The sequence below is a fragment of the Alternaria arbusti genome, assembly GCF_024043155.1.
Source record: "Alternaria arbusti strain BMP 1465 chromosome Unknown scaffold_4, whole genome shotgun sequence".
Classification (NCBI taxonomy): Eukaryota; Fungi; Ascomycota; class Dothideomycetes; order Pleosporales; family Pleosporaceae; genus Alternaria; species Alternaria arbusti.
In genome coordinates, this window is record NW_026249944.1 from 851,010 (window position 1) to 868,863 (window position 17,854).

Sequence of the window (17,854 nt, forward strand, 5' to 3'; positions counted from 1 at the left end):
ACACATGCAGGCGCGTTACACTTACATATTTGAGCCTCAGACTCGAGGTCCCTTACGTTCAGCACAGACCTCGTTCGCTCGATGTCCGACCGAGAGTTCTGACCTCATTCATTGCAAAAGGACTATGTATATCTCGATGCCTACTGTATCCACAGTGGTGCAGTAGACTAGAAGCCCTGAGCCCACACACTCGGCAGTTCAACGGCGCTATGCAGTCTACAGGGTCTGATACACGAGTCTCGGGACGGGGTTAACGACAAACAATGGGCCGACGTACGTGTTATGCGCGGATCGAGGGGTACATTCCAGAATCCTGAGTACCCAGGTATATAGATAAACTCGGGCGATCGCCCTTTTCTTTTTCTTCACACATCTATACAAATTTTCGCTCATACATTGAATACATTCTTACTTTAACAAACACACCCCACTTCGACACATTTACTCACCAAGATGGCTTCCACCTCCTTCTACCAGGCCACCGTGCCCACCTTCAAGGGCATCGCCAACAGCGCTGTTGGCTTCCTCACAGCAGCCAAGGAAGAGCAGGCAAAGAACAGCTCGCTGCCCTCCGATCAGGACCTTCTCAACGCCCAGCTCGGCGACATGCTTCCCTTCCGCATGCAACCCATCCTCGTCGGCAAGTTCCCACTCGATGGAGTCACGACCCTGAAGCTCAACGGCTCGGCCGCACCCCCTAACCTAGACCCCTCATCCTTCTCGTCCCTCGACGACGTCATCGACTTCTTCAAGCAGTTTGCCGCTGTCTTTGACGCCGTTGACGAGAAGACTTACAACGAGAGCGCTGGAAAGAGCTTCGATGTCACTGTTGCGGGCAAGACTATGACTATGTCTAACTTGGCTGAATACTATAACAGCTTCGTCATTCCCAACAGTTAGTATTACCCTCGATGGAAATACATGTCAAATGTAGAATGTATGCTCACACGGACTTTCAGGCTACTTCCACCTCAACGCCATGTACATGCTATTGAGGAGTAAGGGATTCACTCTTGGCAAGGGCAAGTACCTCAGTCCTTTCTTCACCGAGCAGGCAAAGAAGGACTGGGCCCCGTTGATGGGTTAGAGAGCGCCACATGTTGAGCTGCGCTGTGTCTATTTAGCGAAAAGACTCGATAATCAAAGAGCACGCATTGGATAGAAATGAAATGAATGACATCACATAATCTAGTCGACAGAGGACAACTAGACCTGCCTGCACCAATTGATTTTCTTGCTCGTATGGGAGTGAGTGTCTAATAGATAATTGAGTACACAGAACAGAAGACATTGCCAGAATGTCTGTCAGCCTGTAGTGCTGATGTTCATTGCTCTTGTCAGCTACTTTACTTGTCGAAAGCATCTCTCAGCTTCTCAAAGTGTGCCCTCATCTCTTCCCCAAGCTTTCCTTCAACATCTGCCAAAATCGTACACACCAAGCTATAGTTGTTACACAAGAATCTCTCCCTCTTCCGTGCATCGCTGATACCCTTACTCAGCTTGGTGAGGTAGGCTTCGTACTCGCTCCTCAGTCTGCCCACGGATACACTGACTGGCTCGTCGTCGCCTGCTTCCGAAGAGAGAGCCAGAATGCCTTGGAGAAGGTTTGCAAACTTTTGTGTGAGAGGTGTTGGCGCTGTGGAGGTAGCGGTGGAAGAGCTTGAGCCAAGTAGCGCCGCACCGGTCGAAGGTCGGCCGGGTAGAGATGCAGTGACTTTCTGGAGCGAGGTGCAATGCATGTCCAGAACCTGCTGGAACCGTGGCCAGAGTAGCATATTGGTTGCGTTGATATAGCCTTCCACCGTCGGCACCTTCCTACGTTGTAGTTCGAATGCGAAGTGCTGGTTAAGTCGTACGCACAGCAGTATACCAAGCGTGTCTGTTGTTGCTTCTACGAGCGACTTTGTAACCGCTTGGCCGACTGCTAGCGTAGGCTCGAAGATGGAGTTGAAGGTTCGTGAGATGGCGTGGAAGTTCTGTGATGGGGCGAAGTATGTAGAGATAAATGTGTACTCGAAACACGCGTTGTCGACAAGTGCGAGGTTGAAGCTGCGGAAAGGGACCTCTAAGTAATGCGGCGACTTCTCGTCCTCGGCGACGTTTGCTGGCAAGGCATTGACAGAGGAGCTCTTCAGTGCATCGCGACGTCGTCCGAGAGAGAAAGCATCGTATGCAACTGGTGCGTTACGAGACTGACCGAGCAGAGTTCCAGCTCTTCTCGCACTGGGATCTTCGCCCAGTACATCGTACCTGTCCATAGCATGTACTTTGATCTTTTCGAGCGCAGTTCGATAGCGGCTGAAGTGGTTGAGGTAGTACCACCGCATGGTATATATGTATGCCTGCGCTATCTGTTGCGCAAGCTCTGGCTGGTGTTTCGCGAGGAAAGAATACAAGTCTTTGTATTTTAGGAACGCTTGCTGTTGGATGATCTGCGCATTAATGGAAGGTGAACGGATGGCCTTGATCTGGGCGACTATATAGTCTCGTATTCGTTCAACGGCGCGGTTTACGAGATCGTCCAGCAGGGGCTTGACGTCCTTTATGGCCATCAAGTCTGGATGTTCTTTGGCTTTGTCGTTGACTGTCTTGGACCGTTTCTCGACTTCTGCAAGGGCGCGCACGAAGCCGTCATCGACCGGACCTTCAGCGATCTTACGCACGACAGCTGGTGATATGCTGATGTCTTCGACCGCCGGTCCCAGCAGCTTCTCCACCACTTTTCGGTTTTCTAGCTTGGTGTTCAGAGCAATGGACCGGTTCTGGAGTGATTCTATCTCTGCAGACACAGCCTCGAGATCCGACTGGAAGTTTGTCAGGTTTGCTTCCACCGACTTGAGCACCTCATCGCACGCCAATATCGACTTGTGTAGGTCCTCGAACTTGTCTTTGTCTTTGTCATCTGCAAGCACAATGAGCAAAGACCTGGGACTCTGAGCATGAAAACATACATTCTTCGACTGACTGCGCGCTATATGTATGTACAGAAGTGGGCTGCTGTCGCTCTGCAGTCTTCGCCGCGGCGAAATCGTGCAAGCTCAGGTCCCCGAAATCAATCTCCTCCTCTACCACTCCAGGCTTCTCCGATATACGCGTCGAGTCTTCCCCGTTCGTGGCAGGCGAGTTGCGCGGCGGTCCTCCCATAATCGACTCTAGCACGTGTACGGGATCTGGCACGTTGGGCGGAACACCCCCTGTCTGGCGTCTACGTGGCCCGCCATTTGGCATGCGCGCGGATAGAGGCAGGCTCGCAGTCGAAGCATTGGGTGATATGAGGGGCGTCAGCGAAGACGACCGCGGATTCAGTCCCGGCCTCACGGGTTGCGCAGGCGCGGGATAGCCCCTTCGGGGAGCGGGCGAGTACGAGTCGCGTCGTGGAGGCGGCGTGCCGGTGGGCGTCGAGTACGAAGAGAGCCTATCTAGACCCCACATGATGCCTACTGGGTCGCAATCAGTTCAAGGGCGCATGCTAAGAATCAAACACGGATAGCGAGCTCTGAGGGCAGCTGTAGAGCACCTCGATTCACATAGCAGGCCCGGCGATTGTTTAATCCGCGAGCTAGACAGGGATCCGCTAGCGCCACCTTCCCCTCCGCGCCTGCCCAATTTTGCCCACGCAAAAGACTTCTCTCTCCATCTCCATTTAAGGACACTGCCCACCCCACTGCCCTTCGCCCAGCAGCCCGAACTCAGCCTCTCCTCCCCGTCGCATCCAACTCTCATTCATCACCATGGCGGACAACAACGACGCGCAGGTACGTCCCTCGGAATCCAGCCCCGCATGTGCTCTTACCCCACCCTTCGGAGCACTGTCGCCAGCTGCGCTCCAGCTTCGCACCCTCTTGCGCCGCCCTCTTGCGCCCAGTACTGACGCCGCAAATTATAGCATGAGCACACCTTCGACTCCGCCGATGCGGGTGCCTCCACCACCTACCCCATGCAGTGCTCTGCCTTGAGGAAGAACGGTTTCGTCTGCATCAAGAACCGCCCCTGCAAGATCGTCGAGATGACCACCTCCAAGACCGGAAAGCACGGCCACGCCAAGGTCCATCTGGTCGCCATCGACATCTTCACCAGCAAGAAGCTCGAAGATCTCTGCCCCTCCACCCACAACATGGACGTTCCCAACGTCACCCGTCGCGAGTACCAGCTCGTAAGTGGCCCATGAGGCTCCAATGCGAAGCCTGAGCTAACACGCGAACTAGCTCGACGTTACTGACGACGGCTTCCTCTCCCTCATGTCCGACGACGGCTCCACCAAGGACGACGTCAAGGTCCCCGATGGTGAAGTTGGTGACAAGATCAACAAGATGTTCACCGAGGACGGAAAGGACACCAGTAAGTTACACCCTGAATAGGCGATTTTTGGGTCATGCTGACAGACCACCAGACGTCATTATCCTTACTGCTATGGGTGAGGAGGCCTGCATCGACGCCAAGGAGGCTCCCAAATAAGCGCATCGCTCAATACGTAGACTGTTTAGCAGGAAGCAAGGCGCGCACTGCAGACAGATTACAAACGGGGCTGCAACACTCTTTGCATATTGCGTGCAAAGTTGTAGCTCCGCGGCAAACGTAGCATTCTCCCGTGCGATTTGCACTAGGCGACCAATGCACGAGGTTCTTCGGACGGTTTTGGGTTCTTTGCATTGCCATGTCTGGGAAACGTATTACGATTCATTTCCCTTCCTAGATATATCCCTTACGCTTCTGGCAATGAATAAAAGGTGATGACTTTACGGCAAATGTCGCGTCCCTCATTGGTAGAAAATTCGTGTGACTGGTTGCCGGATCCGCGCTAGTCGCCCGCGAACTTCGATCTCGTGTATCCTGGCCAACAACTACAGCATGTGACGCAGCACTCAAACGCACTTGATCTCACTTGCAACCTCGTTACCTTGAAATATCTGCATCCACTCTTTCCACATTCAGCTACACCGCCAGATCCATTTAAGCCTCGTTTATGTCGACTAAAGGCCCCGTTTGTGGCGTCGAAAACTGCCGGTCTAGACGCTACGAAGAGGGCGAAGACGGTTTCTTGTATTGTCAGAACGGCCACCAACAGGCTGGCTTAGTCCGCGGAGAAGATGACGATGACTATGTAGGGGCTTCACGAACAGTGACGCGCAAGAAGAAAGAGACGGAAGATGACGCCAAATCCACTGGTAAAATTTACAAGGGCGCCCGAGGTTTTGATTTATACTTGAAATGTCTGCAGCTCGTCCTGCGACATCAACTTTGGTTCCTCGTCAAGGATCGAGGATTGCCTGTGGAGCTTGAAGCAGTCACACGCGATCTCTGGTCGCTGCGCATTGCTCAACTTGGAGACCGGATCGCGAATCAGGATGAAGAGTCCTCAGAGTCCAAGAGTCAACAACTTTTCAGCACCATGGAAAGCGAGGATGATGCCACAGATACTGAGAAGGGTCATCTCAGAGATACCAAGGGAAAGAGGAGCATGAGGTTGTCTGCCGCTCCCAATCTCAATGATTGTCTAGTCTTGTGCTACCTTGGTATCTTGACACTAAGGCTGCCGTTCACACCAGGCGATGTTTATGCGTGGGTCATTGATGGCAAACTAGCATATCGCAGAGCAATCAAGCTACTGCCGCTCGCCATGAGAGATCGACTGTTACCTGCCTACCGTGCTGTTCTCGATCCAAGCGCATCGCTTACTTATACACGATTTTACAAGACGCTCATAGACCTACAAATGAGCTACAGCAAAGACCACGGTATCACTTGGCCAGCTCTGAACGTGCCGCTCCTTCTGTTCCGCTATCTGAAAGAGCTTGCCTTGCCACTGGAGCTGTACGATGCAACAAAACGACTCGGCGACTTGCTCGGCTATGACTTCGCTCCTCACCATGACGGTAAGAAGCGTCTGAGTATACGGCATCTATCTGAGGCGCAACTAGTGAGCTCCCTCGTCATATGCATCAAGTTACTTTATCCTCTCGACGACATGAAGCGTTATCCGAAATCATCTTCCGAACCAACAGCGGCGGCGATGAACTGGGAAGTGTGGCGGGAGCAGATGAAGGGCGCGGAGGAAGCCAGGCGAGGAGGCAGGGGACGCTTCACTACCGAGGCGTTGACAAAGGTGCAGGAGAAGGATGTTCTCACGATGGGCCCTGAAGAGATGGATCAGTACCTCGACTTCTACGCCACAGAGTATCTGGATGATGCCGAAATTCAGCGCACGAGGGATGCTGATGACTTCCGACACGCGCTGTACAATATGTTTCCTATCGACACTACAACACATCATCCCCCACAGGAGGCATCCCATACTTTACCGTTGAACGAAAAACTGGAGGTGATAAAAGTGGTTCAGGGCGCAATGGAGACAGTCCCAGTGGTAGCCGAGGAGAACAGTGAGGTATTTAGGATAGGGCAGGCATACCCGATTTGGAAGACGGAAGAAGACATTCCCGATGTAGCAAAGACGCTGTACAGAGAAGCTGCAAGGATTGCGGGGCTATCGATGAACATGCTCATATTAGCAGTCAGTTCCACGGAAGCAAGGGTTGAGCAGTGGAAGAAGGCACAGAAGAGGCAAGCTTGAGGTCGTCACGTGCATGTAATAATACAAATCCAAAGCTTGACTATCACTTCCCAAACAGCTGTCTTCTTTGAGATTAATGCACGCTTGATGCGCCGGTTTGGAGTGGTGGAAGGCGTCACACGTGAGCCCTGGAGGGGCGCTTGACACGCGCTAACGCTTGCCGGCCTAGCATGGGTGTCTGTGCGCGCACACAGTGTGGAATTCGTCTACCACTTCCGCCCTCAACCTCGATACTGAGATCACGGAACACCGCAACACCGCCAAAGATGCAGATCTTCGTGAAGACCCTGACGGGCAAGACCATCACGCTCGAAGGTATATCTCGGATGCACGAATTGCAATGGGCCCCGCGCTGACTTATTCGCAGTTGAGAGCAGTGACACCATCGGTACGCACACCCCCAATACCACTCGACGGCAGTACTCCGCACCGCGCCGCATCGCATCGCATCGCCCGCGCTTGCAAAACATGTAGAAGAGGGAGGATAGAAGCTGACAGTGGGCAGACAACGTCAAGTCCAAGATCCAGGACAAGGAGGGCATTCCCCCGGACCAACAGCGCCTGATCTTCGCCGGAAAGCAGCTCGAGGATGGCCGCACTCTGTCCGACTACAACATCCAGAAGGAGTCCACCCTCCACTTGGTCCTCCGTCTCCGTGGTGGTATCATTGAGCCTTCGCTCAAGGCCCTTGCCTCCAAGTACAACTGCGACAAGATGATCTGCCGCAAGTGCTACGCACGCCTACCACCGAGGGCTGTCAACTGCGTACGTCATGACAAAATACTCGTTCCCTGAATCGGGAATGAACAGAATATCGGACTTGACTAACCACACCACAGCGCAAGAAGAAGTGCGGACACACCAACCAGCTCCGCCCCAAGAAGAAGTTGAAGTAAACTATTCGCCTCTATCGGCGTCTGGCGAAGAGAGCAACGGGGTCGGTGGAAACGAATTGCAACGATTGCATGCGATGGATATGAGGGCTAGGTCGCTACTACTTCTTCCACGGCACATGGCATCAATGGCGTGCTTGTCTTGTCTCGCATCTGAGACTTTATGAAGGGAATCAGGCATGTAGAGTGAATCGATCAAATTCAAACACCACCAGCTTCGACTCTACTGCCCACATTTCTACGTCGTGTTGCGCATATTCGATAGTCTTGCAACAAGTCACGTGAGATCGCGTCACGAGCGTAGTTTATGACGTCACCAATCATAACGCACGGTGGTCAAACACCAAACGCCTTGAAACGCACTGATGAATCTCAGCTCTTGAACTGTGATGATCCATGCCGTGTGAGCCTTGACATTTGGGACCAGAAGACCATGGCCGTGTGTCACACATAATCACATCAACATGCGACAGTTTTTGGATTTTCTTTGTAGTTGATCGTAGCAAACATCGAATATACAAGTACATATTTTTTCTTACTCGCATACTAAACACTCGTAGATATGAAAACGAACGTCTTCTCCACCGTTGCTGATGATCGTCCCGATAAGTACCATGATTCTGGGCCGTAGTGCTATCTCTCGACACAGTTCCCTACTCGTCACTCTCACCGTAGACCAAAAGCGCCAACGAGAATATAGAGCAGACGCCGATCCAACAAATGTTTCGTATCCAGCAGGTAAGGGGAAGTACACATCATCTCCTACTGAGAGAAGACCATACGTGTAAACAAGAAAAGGGTAAAACTCGAAACTCCGAGATACAACGAGGAGCGTGGAAATGGTATCGTAACGCCTCGCTATGCATATAAAAACAGGGTAGAATTCAAGAAGTATAGGTAGTGTACGCGCGGTCGACGGAAGGCTCGGTGGCGGACGTGTGCTGTCTGGTGTGGTTGTGGCGGTGGTACGAACGCGGAAAGAAACGGGTATAGTTGAAGGGAGGTTGCCATCCGGGATGGCGTGGGTGATGCTAACAGGGAGCTGCTTAGACACGAGGCTTCTTCCAGTAATATTGCTATAGATGGTTAGCGATTGATCTTGAGGAAGACATTGATGAACAACGGGTATGGGGGTCGTGAGTGTGACGTACCTTGTGTGTCTTCCTTACAGACCGTAGTCCAGTGCTGCGTGTACCGGCGGTGATGGTTTCACGCCTCATCTGGTTGGTGTCCATCTCGGGGACGTAGTAGAACTCGTTCTCAAGCGGCTGGCCAGCGGCATCCTTGCCGGCACGGGGGATCTCGCCAACACATGGAGTGTCGTCTAGAATCCTCTTGAGCTCTTGTCTAGAGAGCTGAGGAAGGGGTGTGGATGCGCCGTTGCCCTCTTCATCCTTGCCATCTGTGCTCTTAATCGCACAAGCCTTCAATTCGGCGGGAAGGTTGCTGTGAATGGCGGAGAGTGGCTGCGAGTGGATACGAGAGAACGCCAACTGGTTGATGACATGGTTCTTGATGGGCGACTCTTTGAACCGGATAGGCTCGGTAACTCGACGTCTGGGAGACGGTGATAGTAGTGGTCCGCGCATACGGGGGGCGTTGGACTGTGTTGGCGTAGCTGTGTTGAAAGAAGCCATGCCGTTGAGCAAGTTCTGACCGAAGGGTCCGAATGAGTGTACAACAGGGTCGTTCTCTTCGTCGTTGTCGGAGAAGTCGTCGGCAGCGAAGTTGATACTCTCCTTAGGGTCGATGACAGGACGAACTTCGTGACTAGACCTGGAGCTTGGGAGAGAGGGGCGGATAAAGGTCTGGTCTGCAGAACCTGGGGTCTTGACGCCAGGGCTGTCTACACTTGCGTCGGCATCTTCGAACACTTGAACAGGACCGGACTGGGCATTTGAGCTGAGACCCGCGAAGACAGGAGGGCGGATAGGGCTTTGAGAGACAGGCGAGCGTGGAACGACAGGAGGACTAGAAGCCAAGTTCTCCTGGGTACGCGTTCGAGTCGGGGTAGGCATGCCTTCTTCCTCGGACTCCCAGGAGAACTTGGACACAGGGATGGTTGGCCAGGCAATCATGACGCGGGTATCCTGTACATCTAGCATGATGGCTGTCTCGGGGTTCTCTGACATGTAGGTGTCTCCCTTGCTCAGCTCGAAGATGCGTCCCTTGCAGTGGATCTTCGCACCGTTCCACCCCAGACATTCAACCTCGATGTAGCCGTGCGGGTATGGCGGGCTTGGCGCGTGGTAGGCAGCTTGGACGTGGACGCGTGAGATGAGGCGGTTGGTGGAGAGCTGGTAGTCCGAGGTGTTGGAGCTGCGGCCCATTCTCACGACCTCGCCATCTGCGGGGAGGTCGACGGTGGGCACAGCACCGAGTGGGGTTCTCTCTGACAGAGCAGAGAAGGTTCGCTCGAAGCCCGGCCGGGCATGGCGGGGCGACGAGGAGAGAATGTTGGTCGACGACGTGGGCTGGGGGGTCGGGTAGTACTTCAGTTGCTTGGGAAAGGTGGGCGAGTCCTCTTCGAATTTGCGTTTCGAGGACGTTGGGCGTGGAAAGGGCGATGAAGAGAATGGCCCATCTTCGCCGAAGGCCGGAAGAAGCGTTGGGGTGGGCTTCCGAACATGGCCCGACTGCATCTCTGTCGACTCGATGAGGGAGTGCGGCATCGCCTTGCTGGGTGAAAAGTCCATCTCGTGTGGGGAGCTCCTAAGACGCGGTGCTGCTGGCGTGTCGAGGTCTATGGGGTAAGGTGGACGTGTCTCGAAGGAGACGGGCAGGCCGGCGGCTGCAGAAGGAGTGTTGGCAACGCGAAGATTGACACGAGACGGTATGGGAAAAGAAAGACGTAGGTTAGGAGGAGGAGGCCATGAGGTCAATTGCGAAACTACGGGTCACGAACGCGATCATGGAAGACGTCGCGACACGCGGGTGTGGGTTGGCTAGCGTGATGAAGCTAGGACCGTCGTAAGAACCAGCACCCAAGTTCACCACGCATTCCGCCCTTGCAATACGTCTTTTGTAACATGCTTTCAGATACAAGATGCCCTACGTGTCTCAGCTAGTCCGATTGCATTCTTTTCCAGGCTTTTGCAGCGCTTCTTCGCTATACATATCCCAAAGTTCAGTCACGTCGGCCACATCCGTTCACCAGCCTCTGTGCACGAGCACAATTATTACGCCTATGACATACATTCTGTCCTCGGCTGCCACTTTAACTTGGTTTTCTCCGCTCTGCCAGCCCCTCTGCACTGCAGCCAATTCCACATTAATCTGCAATCATTGGTAATATCTACGCGCTGAGACAGAATCTTTCACACTTCCTGCTGCCCTAATGGCATACACGTCGGTCGCAGTAAACTTCACGACTGCGTGAAGTAAAGTGAATACCCCAAAAGCAATCTACACGCAGGCACTCAACGCGTACCGAGATCTTGATGTACTACGCGTTCTTGGGCAGCGATCGAATGGACCCACAGCCGTACGCCAATATCCAGATACAGGCAAACGTCACGCAGGTGAAAAGAAAACTTTTGTGCAGCAATCGATGCAGCTAACGCGAGAGCAAACACGTTCGTAACCAAAGTGGAGCGGTAGGGCCGACGGACGCGCGACAGTGCTATAGACGCGTCGTGAAAGATGGCCAGGCGAGCGCACGGTGATGGCGTTTCGGCTGGACCGTGTTCGGACTGGCTTCGATCAATCGATAACGAACACTTTCGTCTCGTGTGGGCAATCCGATATAGAGTTGATAATTGCTGCCGTGTCCACGAAACCTTAATGGTCCAGTCCGCGATGGTATGAATATCTCGCATCCACTATTCTGTGACGGGCACAAATGACCTTGGGATGATACTATGTACCCCTATCGCACATTGACGCGCTGCTCATGAAACGGCTGACGGCATGGGGACAAGGACTGAAATTGAAATCCATCGGCTGGTGACATTGCAAGGGTGAATAGCCTGTCGTGTGCTTGAGGATACTGCGACGCGACGATTGGCTCTGAGGAGCCCCGCATTTGACTTCGGGGCTTCGGAGAAACTGTGGCGCCGGCAAAAAGTTCGAAGGGAAAGTTGGACAAGGGTCTAGCCCAGAATTTCCAGCGACCAGCAACATCGCACCATATCACAGCAACAATGGCCAAATCCAAGACCCTTACCAAGAAGGTTGAGAAGGCGCCCGAGGCGCCGCTCACTACCAAAGCCACGAATGGCACGCCCTACCAGCTCGACCCGTCGCAAGTCGAGCGCGCGGCCAAAGCGCTCGTTGCGCACATGAAGAAACACGTCGAGGACAAGAAGGAGGAAGCACCCAAGAAGAGCTTGGCGGCCGATGAGGACGAGGCGGAAGAGGTCGACGAGCCCATCTTTCTTAGTCTGGCGACGAAGAAGCAGATTGGCAACACCAAGAGCATGAAGCCTCTGGCAATGTATGTTCGCGCATCGCAGCGCTTGCGCCACATCGCTAACATGTACCAGCAAGCTACCCCATCCCATCATTGCAAGCGATGTACGGATATGCATCTTCACCAAAGACCCGCAAAGAGCGTACAAAGACCTCGTCGCATCCGACGCTTTCCCGGCCGCCCTTCGCGGAAAGGTACAGCGCGTGCTCGGTGTAGACAAGCTGAAGAAGCGATACAAGGCATTCGAGCAGAAGCGCGCGCTTCTCGCCGAGTACGATGTTTTCATGGTCGACGATCGAATTATCAAGATTGTCGCAGAGTGCCTCGGCAAAGTCTTCTACAAGAGCAAGTCAAAGCGCCCGATTCCAATCCGCCTTACTGCTGGCGCATACATAGACAAGAGCGCAAAGAAGGACAAGGATGCGAAGGAGTCCCAGAATGTGGTCGGCACACCGCAAGGTGTAGCAAAGGAGATTGAGTCTGCTCTCAACTCGACCTACCTCAGCATGAGCCCCTCCGCCAACACATCTATCAAGGTCGCCAACCTCTCCATGACCCCTCAACAGATTACGGAGAACACTGCCGCTGTCGTGTCCGAAGTCGTTAACAAGCACGTCGGTCAGGGCTGGCGCAACATCCGCAGTCTGCACGTCAAAGGTCCCGCGACCAAGGCCCTGCCCATCTGGCTCGCTGACGAACTATGGACTGAGTCTGAGCAAATCCTTGAAGGACCGTACCACAAGGCCATCACAGAGGGCACACCAAAGGGCAAGTCTGCAGAGCGCAAGAGAAAGTGGGATGAGTGGGAGGAGGAGATGCTCGACGATGAAGAGCTTGCTGCGAAGCAGGCCAGGAGAGAGGCCAAGAAGGCTAAGAAGACAGAGAAGAAGAGCTCCATCAGCAAGGAGAAGCGGAAAGCAATGAAGCAAGAGGCACTCCAGTCGGTACAGACACCGTTGATTGCTGGTTGAACAATCCATTACAATCATCATTGCATGGCACGGCGCAATGTGTTGGCGTTCCGGCGTTCAAAAGATCTGTTTGACGATATGATAGTATACCACTGGTCGGCACATAGCAATATAGACTCTGTGCAACTGTTAGAATGTACATTTGCTTTCTATAAATCACGACGGCTCTGCCTTGATCAAATTGTGTTTTTTGCGTGGACGTAAAAGCTATGGAGAGCTATGACCAAGTCCGGCTGTACCTGCCTCGGCTTGATGCCAACGTCATACAACGCCGCGTAGATCAGTGCGCGTCTCATATGCTCTCAGCTTGCGCCTCTCGAACCTCCGCCTCCCACTTTCATTCCACCATCGCCAAAATGTTGCACTTACTTCCAATTTCGACGCTCCTACTCGTGACGCAGGCGATCGCGTCACCACTCGCACGCGGCGATTCCAAGCCCCTCCCACTGCTCATCTGGCACGGTTTAGGCGACAACTATGCCGCAGATGGCCTGCATAGCGTAGGCGACCTCGCAAACGAGACGAACCCCGATACATACGTATACTACATCCGGCTTGATGAAGATGCTGGAAGCGATCGAACAGCCACATTCCTCGGCAATGTTACAGAGCAGATTGCGCAGGTCTGCGACGACATCGCAGAACACGCGGTTTTGAGCAAAGCCCCCGGCCTCAACGCGCTTGGCTTTTCGCAGGGCGGTCAGTTCCTCCGTGGAATGATAGAGCGCTGTGGCGACAGAATCAAAGTCAAGAACCTGGTCACATTTGGTAGTCAACACAACGGCATCGCAAAGTATCAGCTATGTAAAGACGGAGACTGGCTTTGCAAGGGCTACATCGGGTTGCTCAAATCCAACACCTGGGGTGCATGGGTGCAGGGGCACCTGGTGCCGGCGCAGTACTTCAAGGCCACGAACGAGACGACCGGTGAACCTACGGAAGAGTATCTCGAATCCTCCAACTTCATCGCCGACATCAACAACGAGAGGGTGCTGAAGAACGTCACCTACGCGAAGAACCTTGCCGCGCTAGACAACTTCGTCATGTACGTGTTCGAGGACGACACCACTGTCATACCGAAGGAGTCTGGTTGGTTCGCGTACACCAACACTACCAGCAACGAGGTCACGGATCTGAGGGATCGCGACATCTACAAAGAGGATTGGATTGGGCTCAAGAAGCTTGACGAGAAGGGTGGTCTGCACTTCAAGACAACCAAGGGCGGACACATGGATCTTGGTGATAAGGTGCTGAAAGATGTCTTCAAGACCTATTTCGCACCAGAGAAGACATTATGGGATGGGATCGTGGATGAGGTTCAAGAGATAATGGAGTTGTAGACTGGGAAATCATATGGCTAGCCCCGCTGACGGTAACACGGGCGAGGAGTTGGATTGGATTTACATGTATGAATATACACGCAGGTACGACGAGCGATCCTAATTTCACGTTTTCATCTCAAATCAGATTTTGGGCACCACGACATGTTGTCTGCTGAGCATAGGATCAAATAGCGATCTTATTTCCAGCCGTGCCTGTATTTGATTATTGTTAAGAACATCTATGTATCATGTACGGCGAACAGCACTGGGAGGTGCTTTGAGGAAGGTATTCAAGTCGAAGACAACACAAAGAAGTGAGCTACCTCGTAGCCTTCTACAGTGGATGATCGGGATCGGACATTTTCTACACAGCGTTGGAAACAAGCACGCAAACCAATAATCCTACGACTAGTCCTCCAATCATGGCGCATTCTTGCACGCACCTCCCCTCCCCCGACCGGGGTTTTGCGGCAGACGTCATGTTTGGGTGGGTCATCATGAGCATCAGCCCACAGCAACACTCCACGCCGACGCCGGTCGAAACGAGTCTAGTCTTGGCCTCTCCATGCTTTAAATACTCCAAGTCTCCCCAGAGATTCAATTGACACGTCTCGCCCATCGCGGCTCCTCTCCACTCTATATTCCTTATTCCACGCCTGCGCTTGACGCTCCACGAACAGCTACTGGCTTATCGATAAGCTGCTAATCCAATCACGATCGTCACGGCGGAAGAGAAGAACGGCACGAACCAAAGATGTCGGTCTCAGCAGCATTGAAGAGCCGGGTCAGGAGGCCAAGTTATCTTAAGAAGATTGCGAAAGCTGAGGACTTGCTTCACCACTTCCCCAATGGAGCATACATTGGCTGGAGCGGCTTCACGGGTGTCGGATATCCAAAGTAAGCATTTTCACTTCTCTCACGCTACTTTATCGGCCAAGCTATGAGGCTCTTCGGGTACTCAAGGTAGCCCTGACTACGGTGTACGGTGTCGGACCTACTTGGTAGTTCGATCTTGGATCCCGAGGTGGAACGGAAGTTTAGGAAGTGACGAAAGCCGAGCTATCTCCGGCTCCACAATTCGAGCTGCGCATGGATCAGGTCAAGACGAGTACTCAAGAGCCTTGGCCATGACTCTCGCCACACATGCCTTGATCTGAATGGCTCTGTCAATTACCTTGGGCAGGTTCCTAGACTAACGGCATGGCAGGAAGATCCCTACGGCTATGGCCGACCATGTTGAGAAGAACAATCTCCAGGGTCAGCTAAAGTACAATCTCTTCGTCGGTGCATCGTCAGGTGCGGAGACTGAGAATCGATGGGCACGTCTCAACATGATCGAGCGCCGGTCGCCGCATCAAGTCGGTAAAGAGATCGCCAAGGGTATCAATAATGGCAACATCAACTTCTTCGACAAACATCTGAGTATGTTTCCCGTCGACTTGATGTACGGGTATGTACAAACACGCAGAACTCCACGAAGAGGAGACGATGCTGATTCCGAGTAGCTTCTACACATTGAACAAGCCCCACAACAAGCTCGATGTGACCATCGTGGAAGCGTCGGCCATTACCGAGGATGGTGGAATCATTCCAGGAGCCAGTGTTGGTGCATCACCTGAACTGATCCAGATGGCGGATAAAATCATCATCGAAGTCAACACCGCAGCTCCTTCCTTCGAAGGCCTACACGACATCACCATGACTGATCTCCCGCCGCGCCGAAAGCCCTACCTCATCATGTCCCCAGAAGATCGCATCGGTACACCGCACATTCCTGTTGACCCAGAGAAGGTTGTGGCTATCGTAGAGAGCGACTATCCCGACCAGACTCAGCCAAACGCCGCAGAGGATGAAACCTCAAGGGCTATCGCTGCGAACTTGATTGAATTCTTGAAGCACGAGGTCAACCATGGTCGTCTGCCAGAGAATCTCCTGCCTATTCAGTCTGGTATTGGAAACATTGCCAACGCTGTCGTTGGTGGACTTGCTGTATGTTCTCTTTCTGTTGCATGATTGATGCTTTGTGCTGATATTTATAGTCCGGTGGCGCAAACTTCAAGAACCTCAAGGTATGGACCGAAGTCCTCCAAGACTCCTTCCTTGACCTCTTCGACTCTGGCAATCTAGATTTCGCGACGGCAACTTCGATTCGTTTTTCTCCCGACGGCTTCCACCGCTTCTACGAGAACTGGGATCGCTACGCGCCTAAGCTGCTACTCCGCTCCCAGCAAGTCTCCAACTCTCCCGAGATCATTCGACGTCTCGGTGTCATTGGCATGAACACACCTGTCGAAGTCGATATCTACGCCCACGCCAACTCAACCTGTGTGATGGGTAGCCGTATGCTCAACGGTCTTGGTGGATCCGCCGACTTCCTTCGCTCTTCCAAGTACTCCATCATGCACACCCCCTCATCGCGTCCCACAAAGACCGACCCAACTGGTGTGTCCTGCATCGTACCCATGTGCACGCACATCGACCAGACAGAGCACGACCTCGACGTCATCGTCACGGAGCAAGGTCTCGCTGATGTTCGTGGTCTCTCACCCAAGGAGCGTGCCCGCGTCATCATCAAGAAGTGCGCACACCCCGACTACGTACCTATCTTGGAGGACTACTTCAACAAGGCGGAGTTTGAGTGCCTGAGGAAGGGCTGGGGCCATGAGCCGCATCTGCTGTGGAACAGCTTCGATATGCACAGGCATCTGAATGACCATGGCACTATGAAGCTGCCCAAGTGGGACTACAAGAGTTAGGAGAGGGGCATGTATAGATAGAATACAGTATTCGGATGTAGACAATGTACGCAATCAAGTTAGCCTAATAGTAGTCCAGATGAAACACGACAAGGTGAAATAGCAGATCAATCAGCTCATACGTGACCAATAACAAGTAAAAGAGCATGTTTTTTTTTTTATGGTACTCGTCATGTTGTGGACAGACATGCTTTTTGCTACACTTTTGACCTCACCACTGCGACCATCGACGCTCTCATCCATCTACACGACACCTCTTTTCAACAACGGCATGTCGCGTGTTTGACTAGCGCGACCATGTTGCACGCGGCTCGACCATAGGATTGGGCGATGATGCAGGTGGATTGCCTCTTCTGCAACTGGTACCACGGATGCTACCTCAGACGAGAGCATGACGTGGGCGCGGGTGTTTGATGCAGGTGTCGAGCCAGAAAACTCTGCTCAGACCAGGCGTTTCCGTGCAGATGGCATGGACGCGCTCTTGCCGCGAAAGTCGGGATCGTTCGCTCGTTGGGAAGTGGATTGCCACCGCTAGAGCTACCCGGACGTGGACGCGTCGGCTGGCACCATGTGACTGCGCGGCTCACAAGCGGCGTCAGGCTCTTGCAGATGAGCATGCGCCCGGCTCTGCCCTCTTCCACCACACCGAGACGCGACGCAAGAGCCTCACAGCATCCCTGACATCTCCTGCCATCTTCTGCGCGCCCTTTGCAAGTTGTTCCGCGGTGCCCAACAAGGAACTGTTCCCGCCCGTTCGCGCGTCTTCCCGCTATCTCGCGTGCTGCGCACGAACACGGTCCACGGTGCTGCTACGACACGTCTCCGACCATCCAACTCCCACCGAGACCCGCCATTGGGACGTTTGCTACCCTGGCATCCTTACCTGCATCTGTATTTTTGGCGCAGCTGCTTTCACTTTGACTGTGAATTGCA

The 17,854-nt window shown here is 53.2% G+C and overlaps 8 protein-coding genes across 8 annotated transcripts; 6 read left to right on the forward strand and 2 right to left on the reverse strand.

Moving 5' to 3' along the window:
• Window positions 1-453: 453 nt before the first annotated feature.
• On the forward strand, window positions 454-1,087 carry J4E86_003922 (uncharacterized protein; the record flags this gene model as incomplete). The annotated part of the gene is made up of 2 exons (XM_051444471.1): window positions 454-895; window positions 960-1,087. The coding sequence occupies 2 exons, from the start codon at window positions 454-456 to the stop codon at window positions 1,085-1,087; spliced, it is 570 nt and encodes a 189-aa protein (XP_051304096.1).
• Window positions 1,088-1,346: 259 nt separating this feature from the next.
• J4E86_003923 (uncharacterized protein) lies at window positions 1,347-3,432 on the reverse strand (the record flags this gene model as incomplete). Its single annotated transcript, XM_051444472.1, has 2 exons — window positions 1,347-2,902; window positions 2,952-3,432. 2 exons carry the CDS (start codon window positions 3,430-3,432, stop codon window positions 1,347-1,349), a joined length of 2,037 nt encoding a protein of 678 aa, XP_051304097.1.
• Window positions 3,433-3,731: 299 nt separating this feature from the next.
• Window positions 3,732-4,455, forward strand: ANB1 (translation initiation factor eIF5A; the record flags this gene model as incomplete). Its single annotated transcript, XM_051444473.1, has 4 exons — window positions 3,732-3,755; window positions 3,887-4,153; window positions 4,206-4,338; window positions 4,391-4,455. The coding sequence occupies 4 exons, from the start codon at window positions 3,732-3,734 to the stop codon at window positions 4,453-4,455; spliced, it is 489 nt and encodes a 162-aa protein (XP_051304098.1).
• Window positions 4,456-4,963: 508 nt separating this feature from the next.
• Window positions 4,964-6,568, forward strand: J4E86_003925 (uncharacterized protein; the record flags this gene model as incomplete). The annotated part of the gene is made up of 1 exon (XM_051444474.1): window positions 4,964-6,568. One exon carries the CDS (start codon window positions 4,964-4,966, stop codon window positions 6,566-6,568), a length of 1,605 nt encoding a protein of 534 aa, XP_051304099.1.
• Window positions 6,569-8,507: 1,939 nt separating this feature from the next.
• Window positions 8,508-10,157, reverse strand: J4E86_003926 (uncharacterized protein; the record flags this gene model as incomplete). The annotated part of the gene is made up of 2 exons (XM_051444475.1): window positions 8,508-8,537; window positions 8,613-10,157. 2 exons carry the CDS (start codon window positions 10,155-10,157, stop codon window positions 8,508-8,510), a joined length of 1,575 nt encoding a protein of 524 aa, XP_051304100.1.
• A 1,446-nt stretch (window positions 10,158-11,603) lies between these two features.
• Window positions 11,604-12,843, forward strand: J4E86_003927 (uncharacterized protein; the record flags this gene model as incomplete). The annotated part of the gene is made up of 2 exons (XM_051444476.1): window positions 11,604-11,896; window positions 11,946-12,843. 2 exons carry the CDS (start codon window positions 11,604-11,606, stop codon window positions 12,841-12,843), a joined length of 1,191 nt encoding a protein of 396 aa, XP_051304101.1.
• Window positions 12,844-13,199: 356 nt separating this feature from the next.
• J4E86_003928 (uncharacterized protein) lies at window positions 13,200-14,183 on the forward strand (the record flags this gene model as incomplete). Its single annotated transcript, XM_051444477.1, has 1 exon — window positions 13,200-14,183. One exon carries the CDS (start codon window positions 13,200-13,202, stop codon window positions 14,181-14,183), a length of 984 nt encoding a protein of 327 aa, XP_051304102.1.
• Window positions 14,184-14,919: 736 nt separating this feature from the next.
• On the forward strand, window positions 14,920-16,921 carry ACU8 (Acetyl-CoA hydrolase; the record flags this gene model as incomplete). Its single annotated transcript, XM_051444478.1, has 4 exons — window positions 14,920-15,062; window positions 15,373-15,615; window positions 15,671-16,154; window positions 16,205-16,921. The coding sequence occupies 4 exons, from the start codon at window positions 14,920-14,922 to the stop codon at window positions 16,919-16,921; spliced, it is 1,587 nt and encodes a 528-aa protein (XP_051304103.1).
• Between the last annotated feature and the right edge of the window lie 933 nt (window positions 16,922-17,854).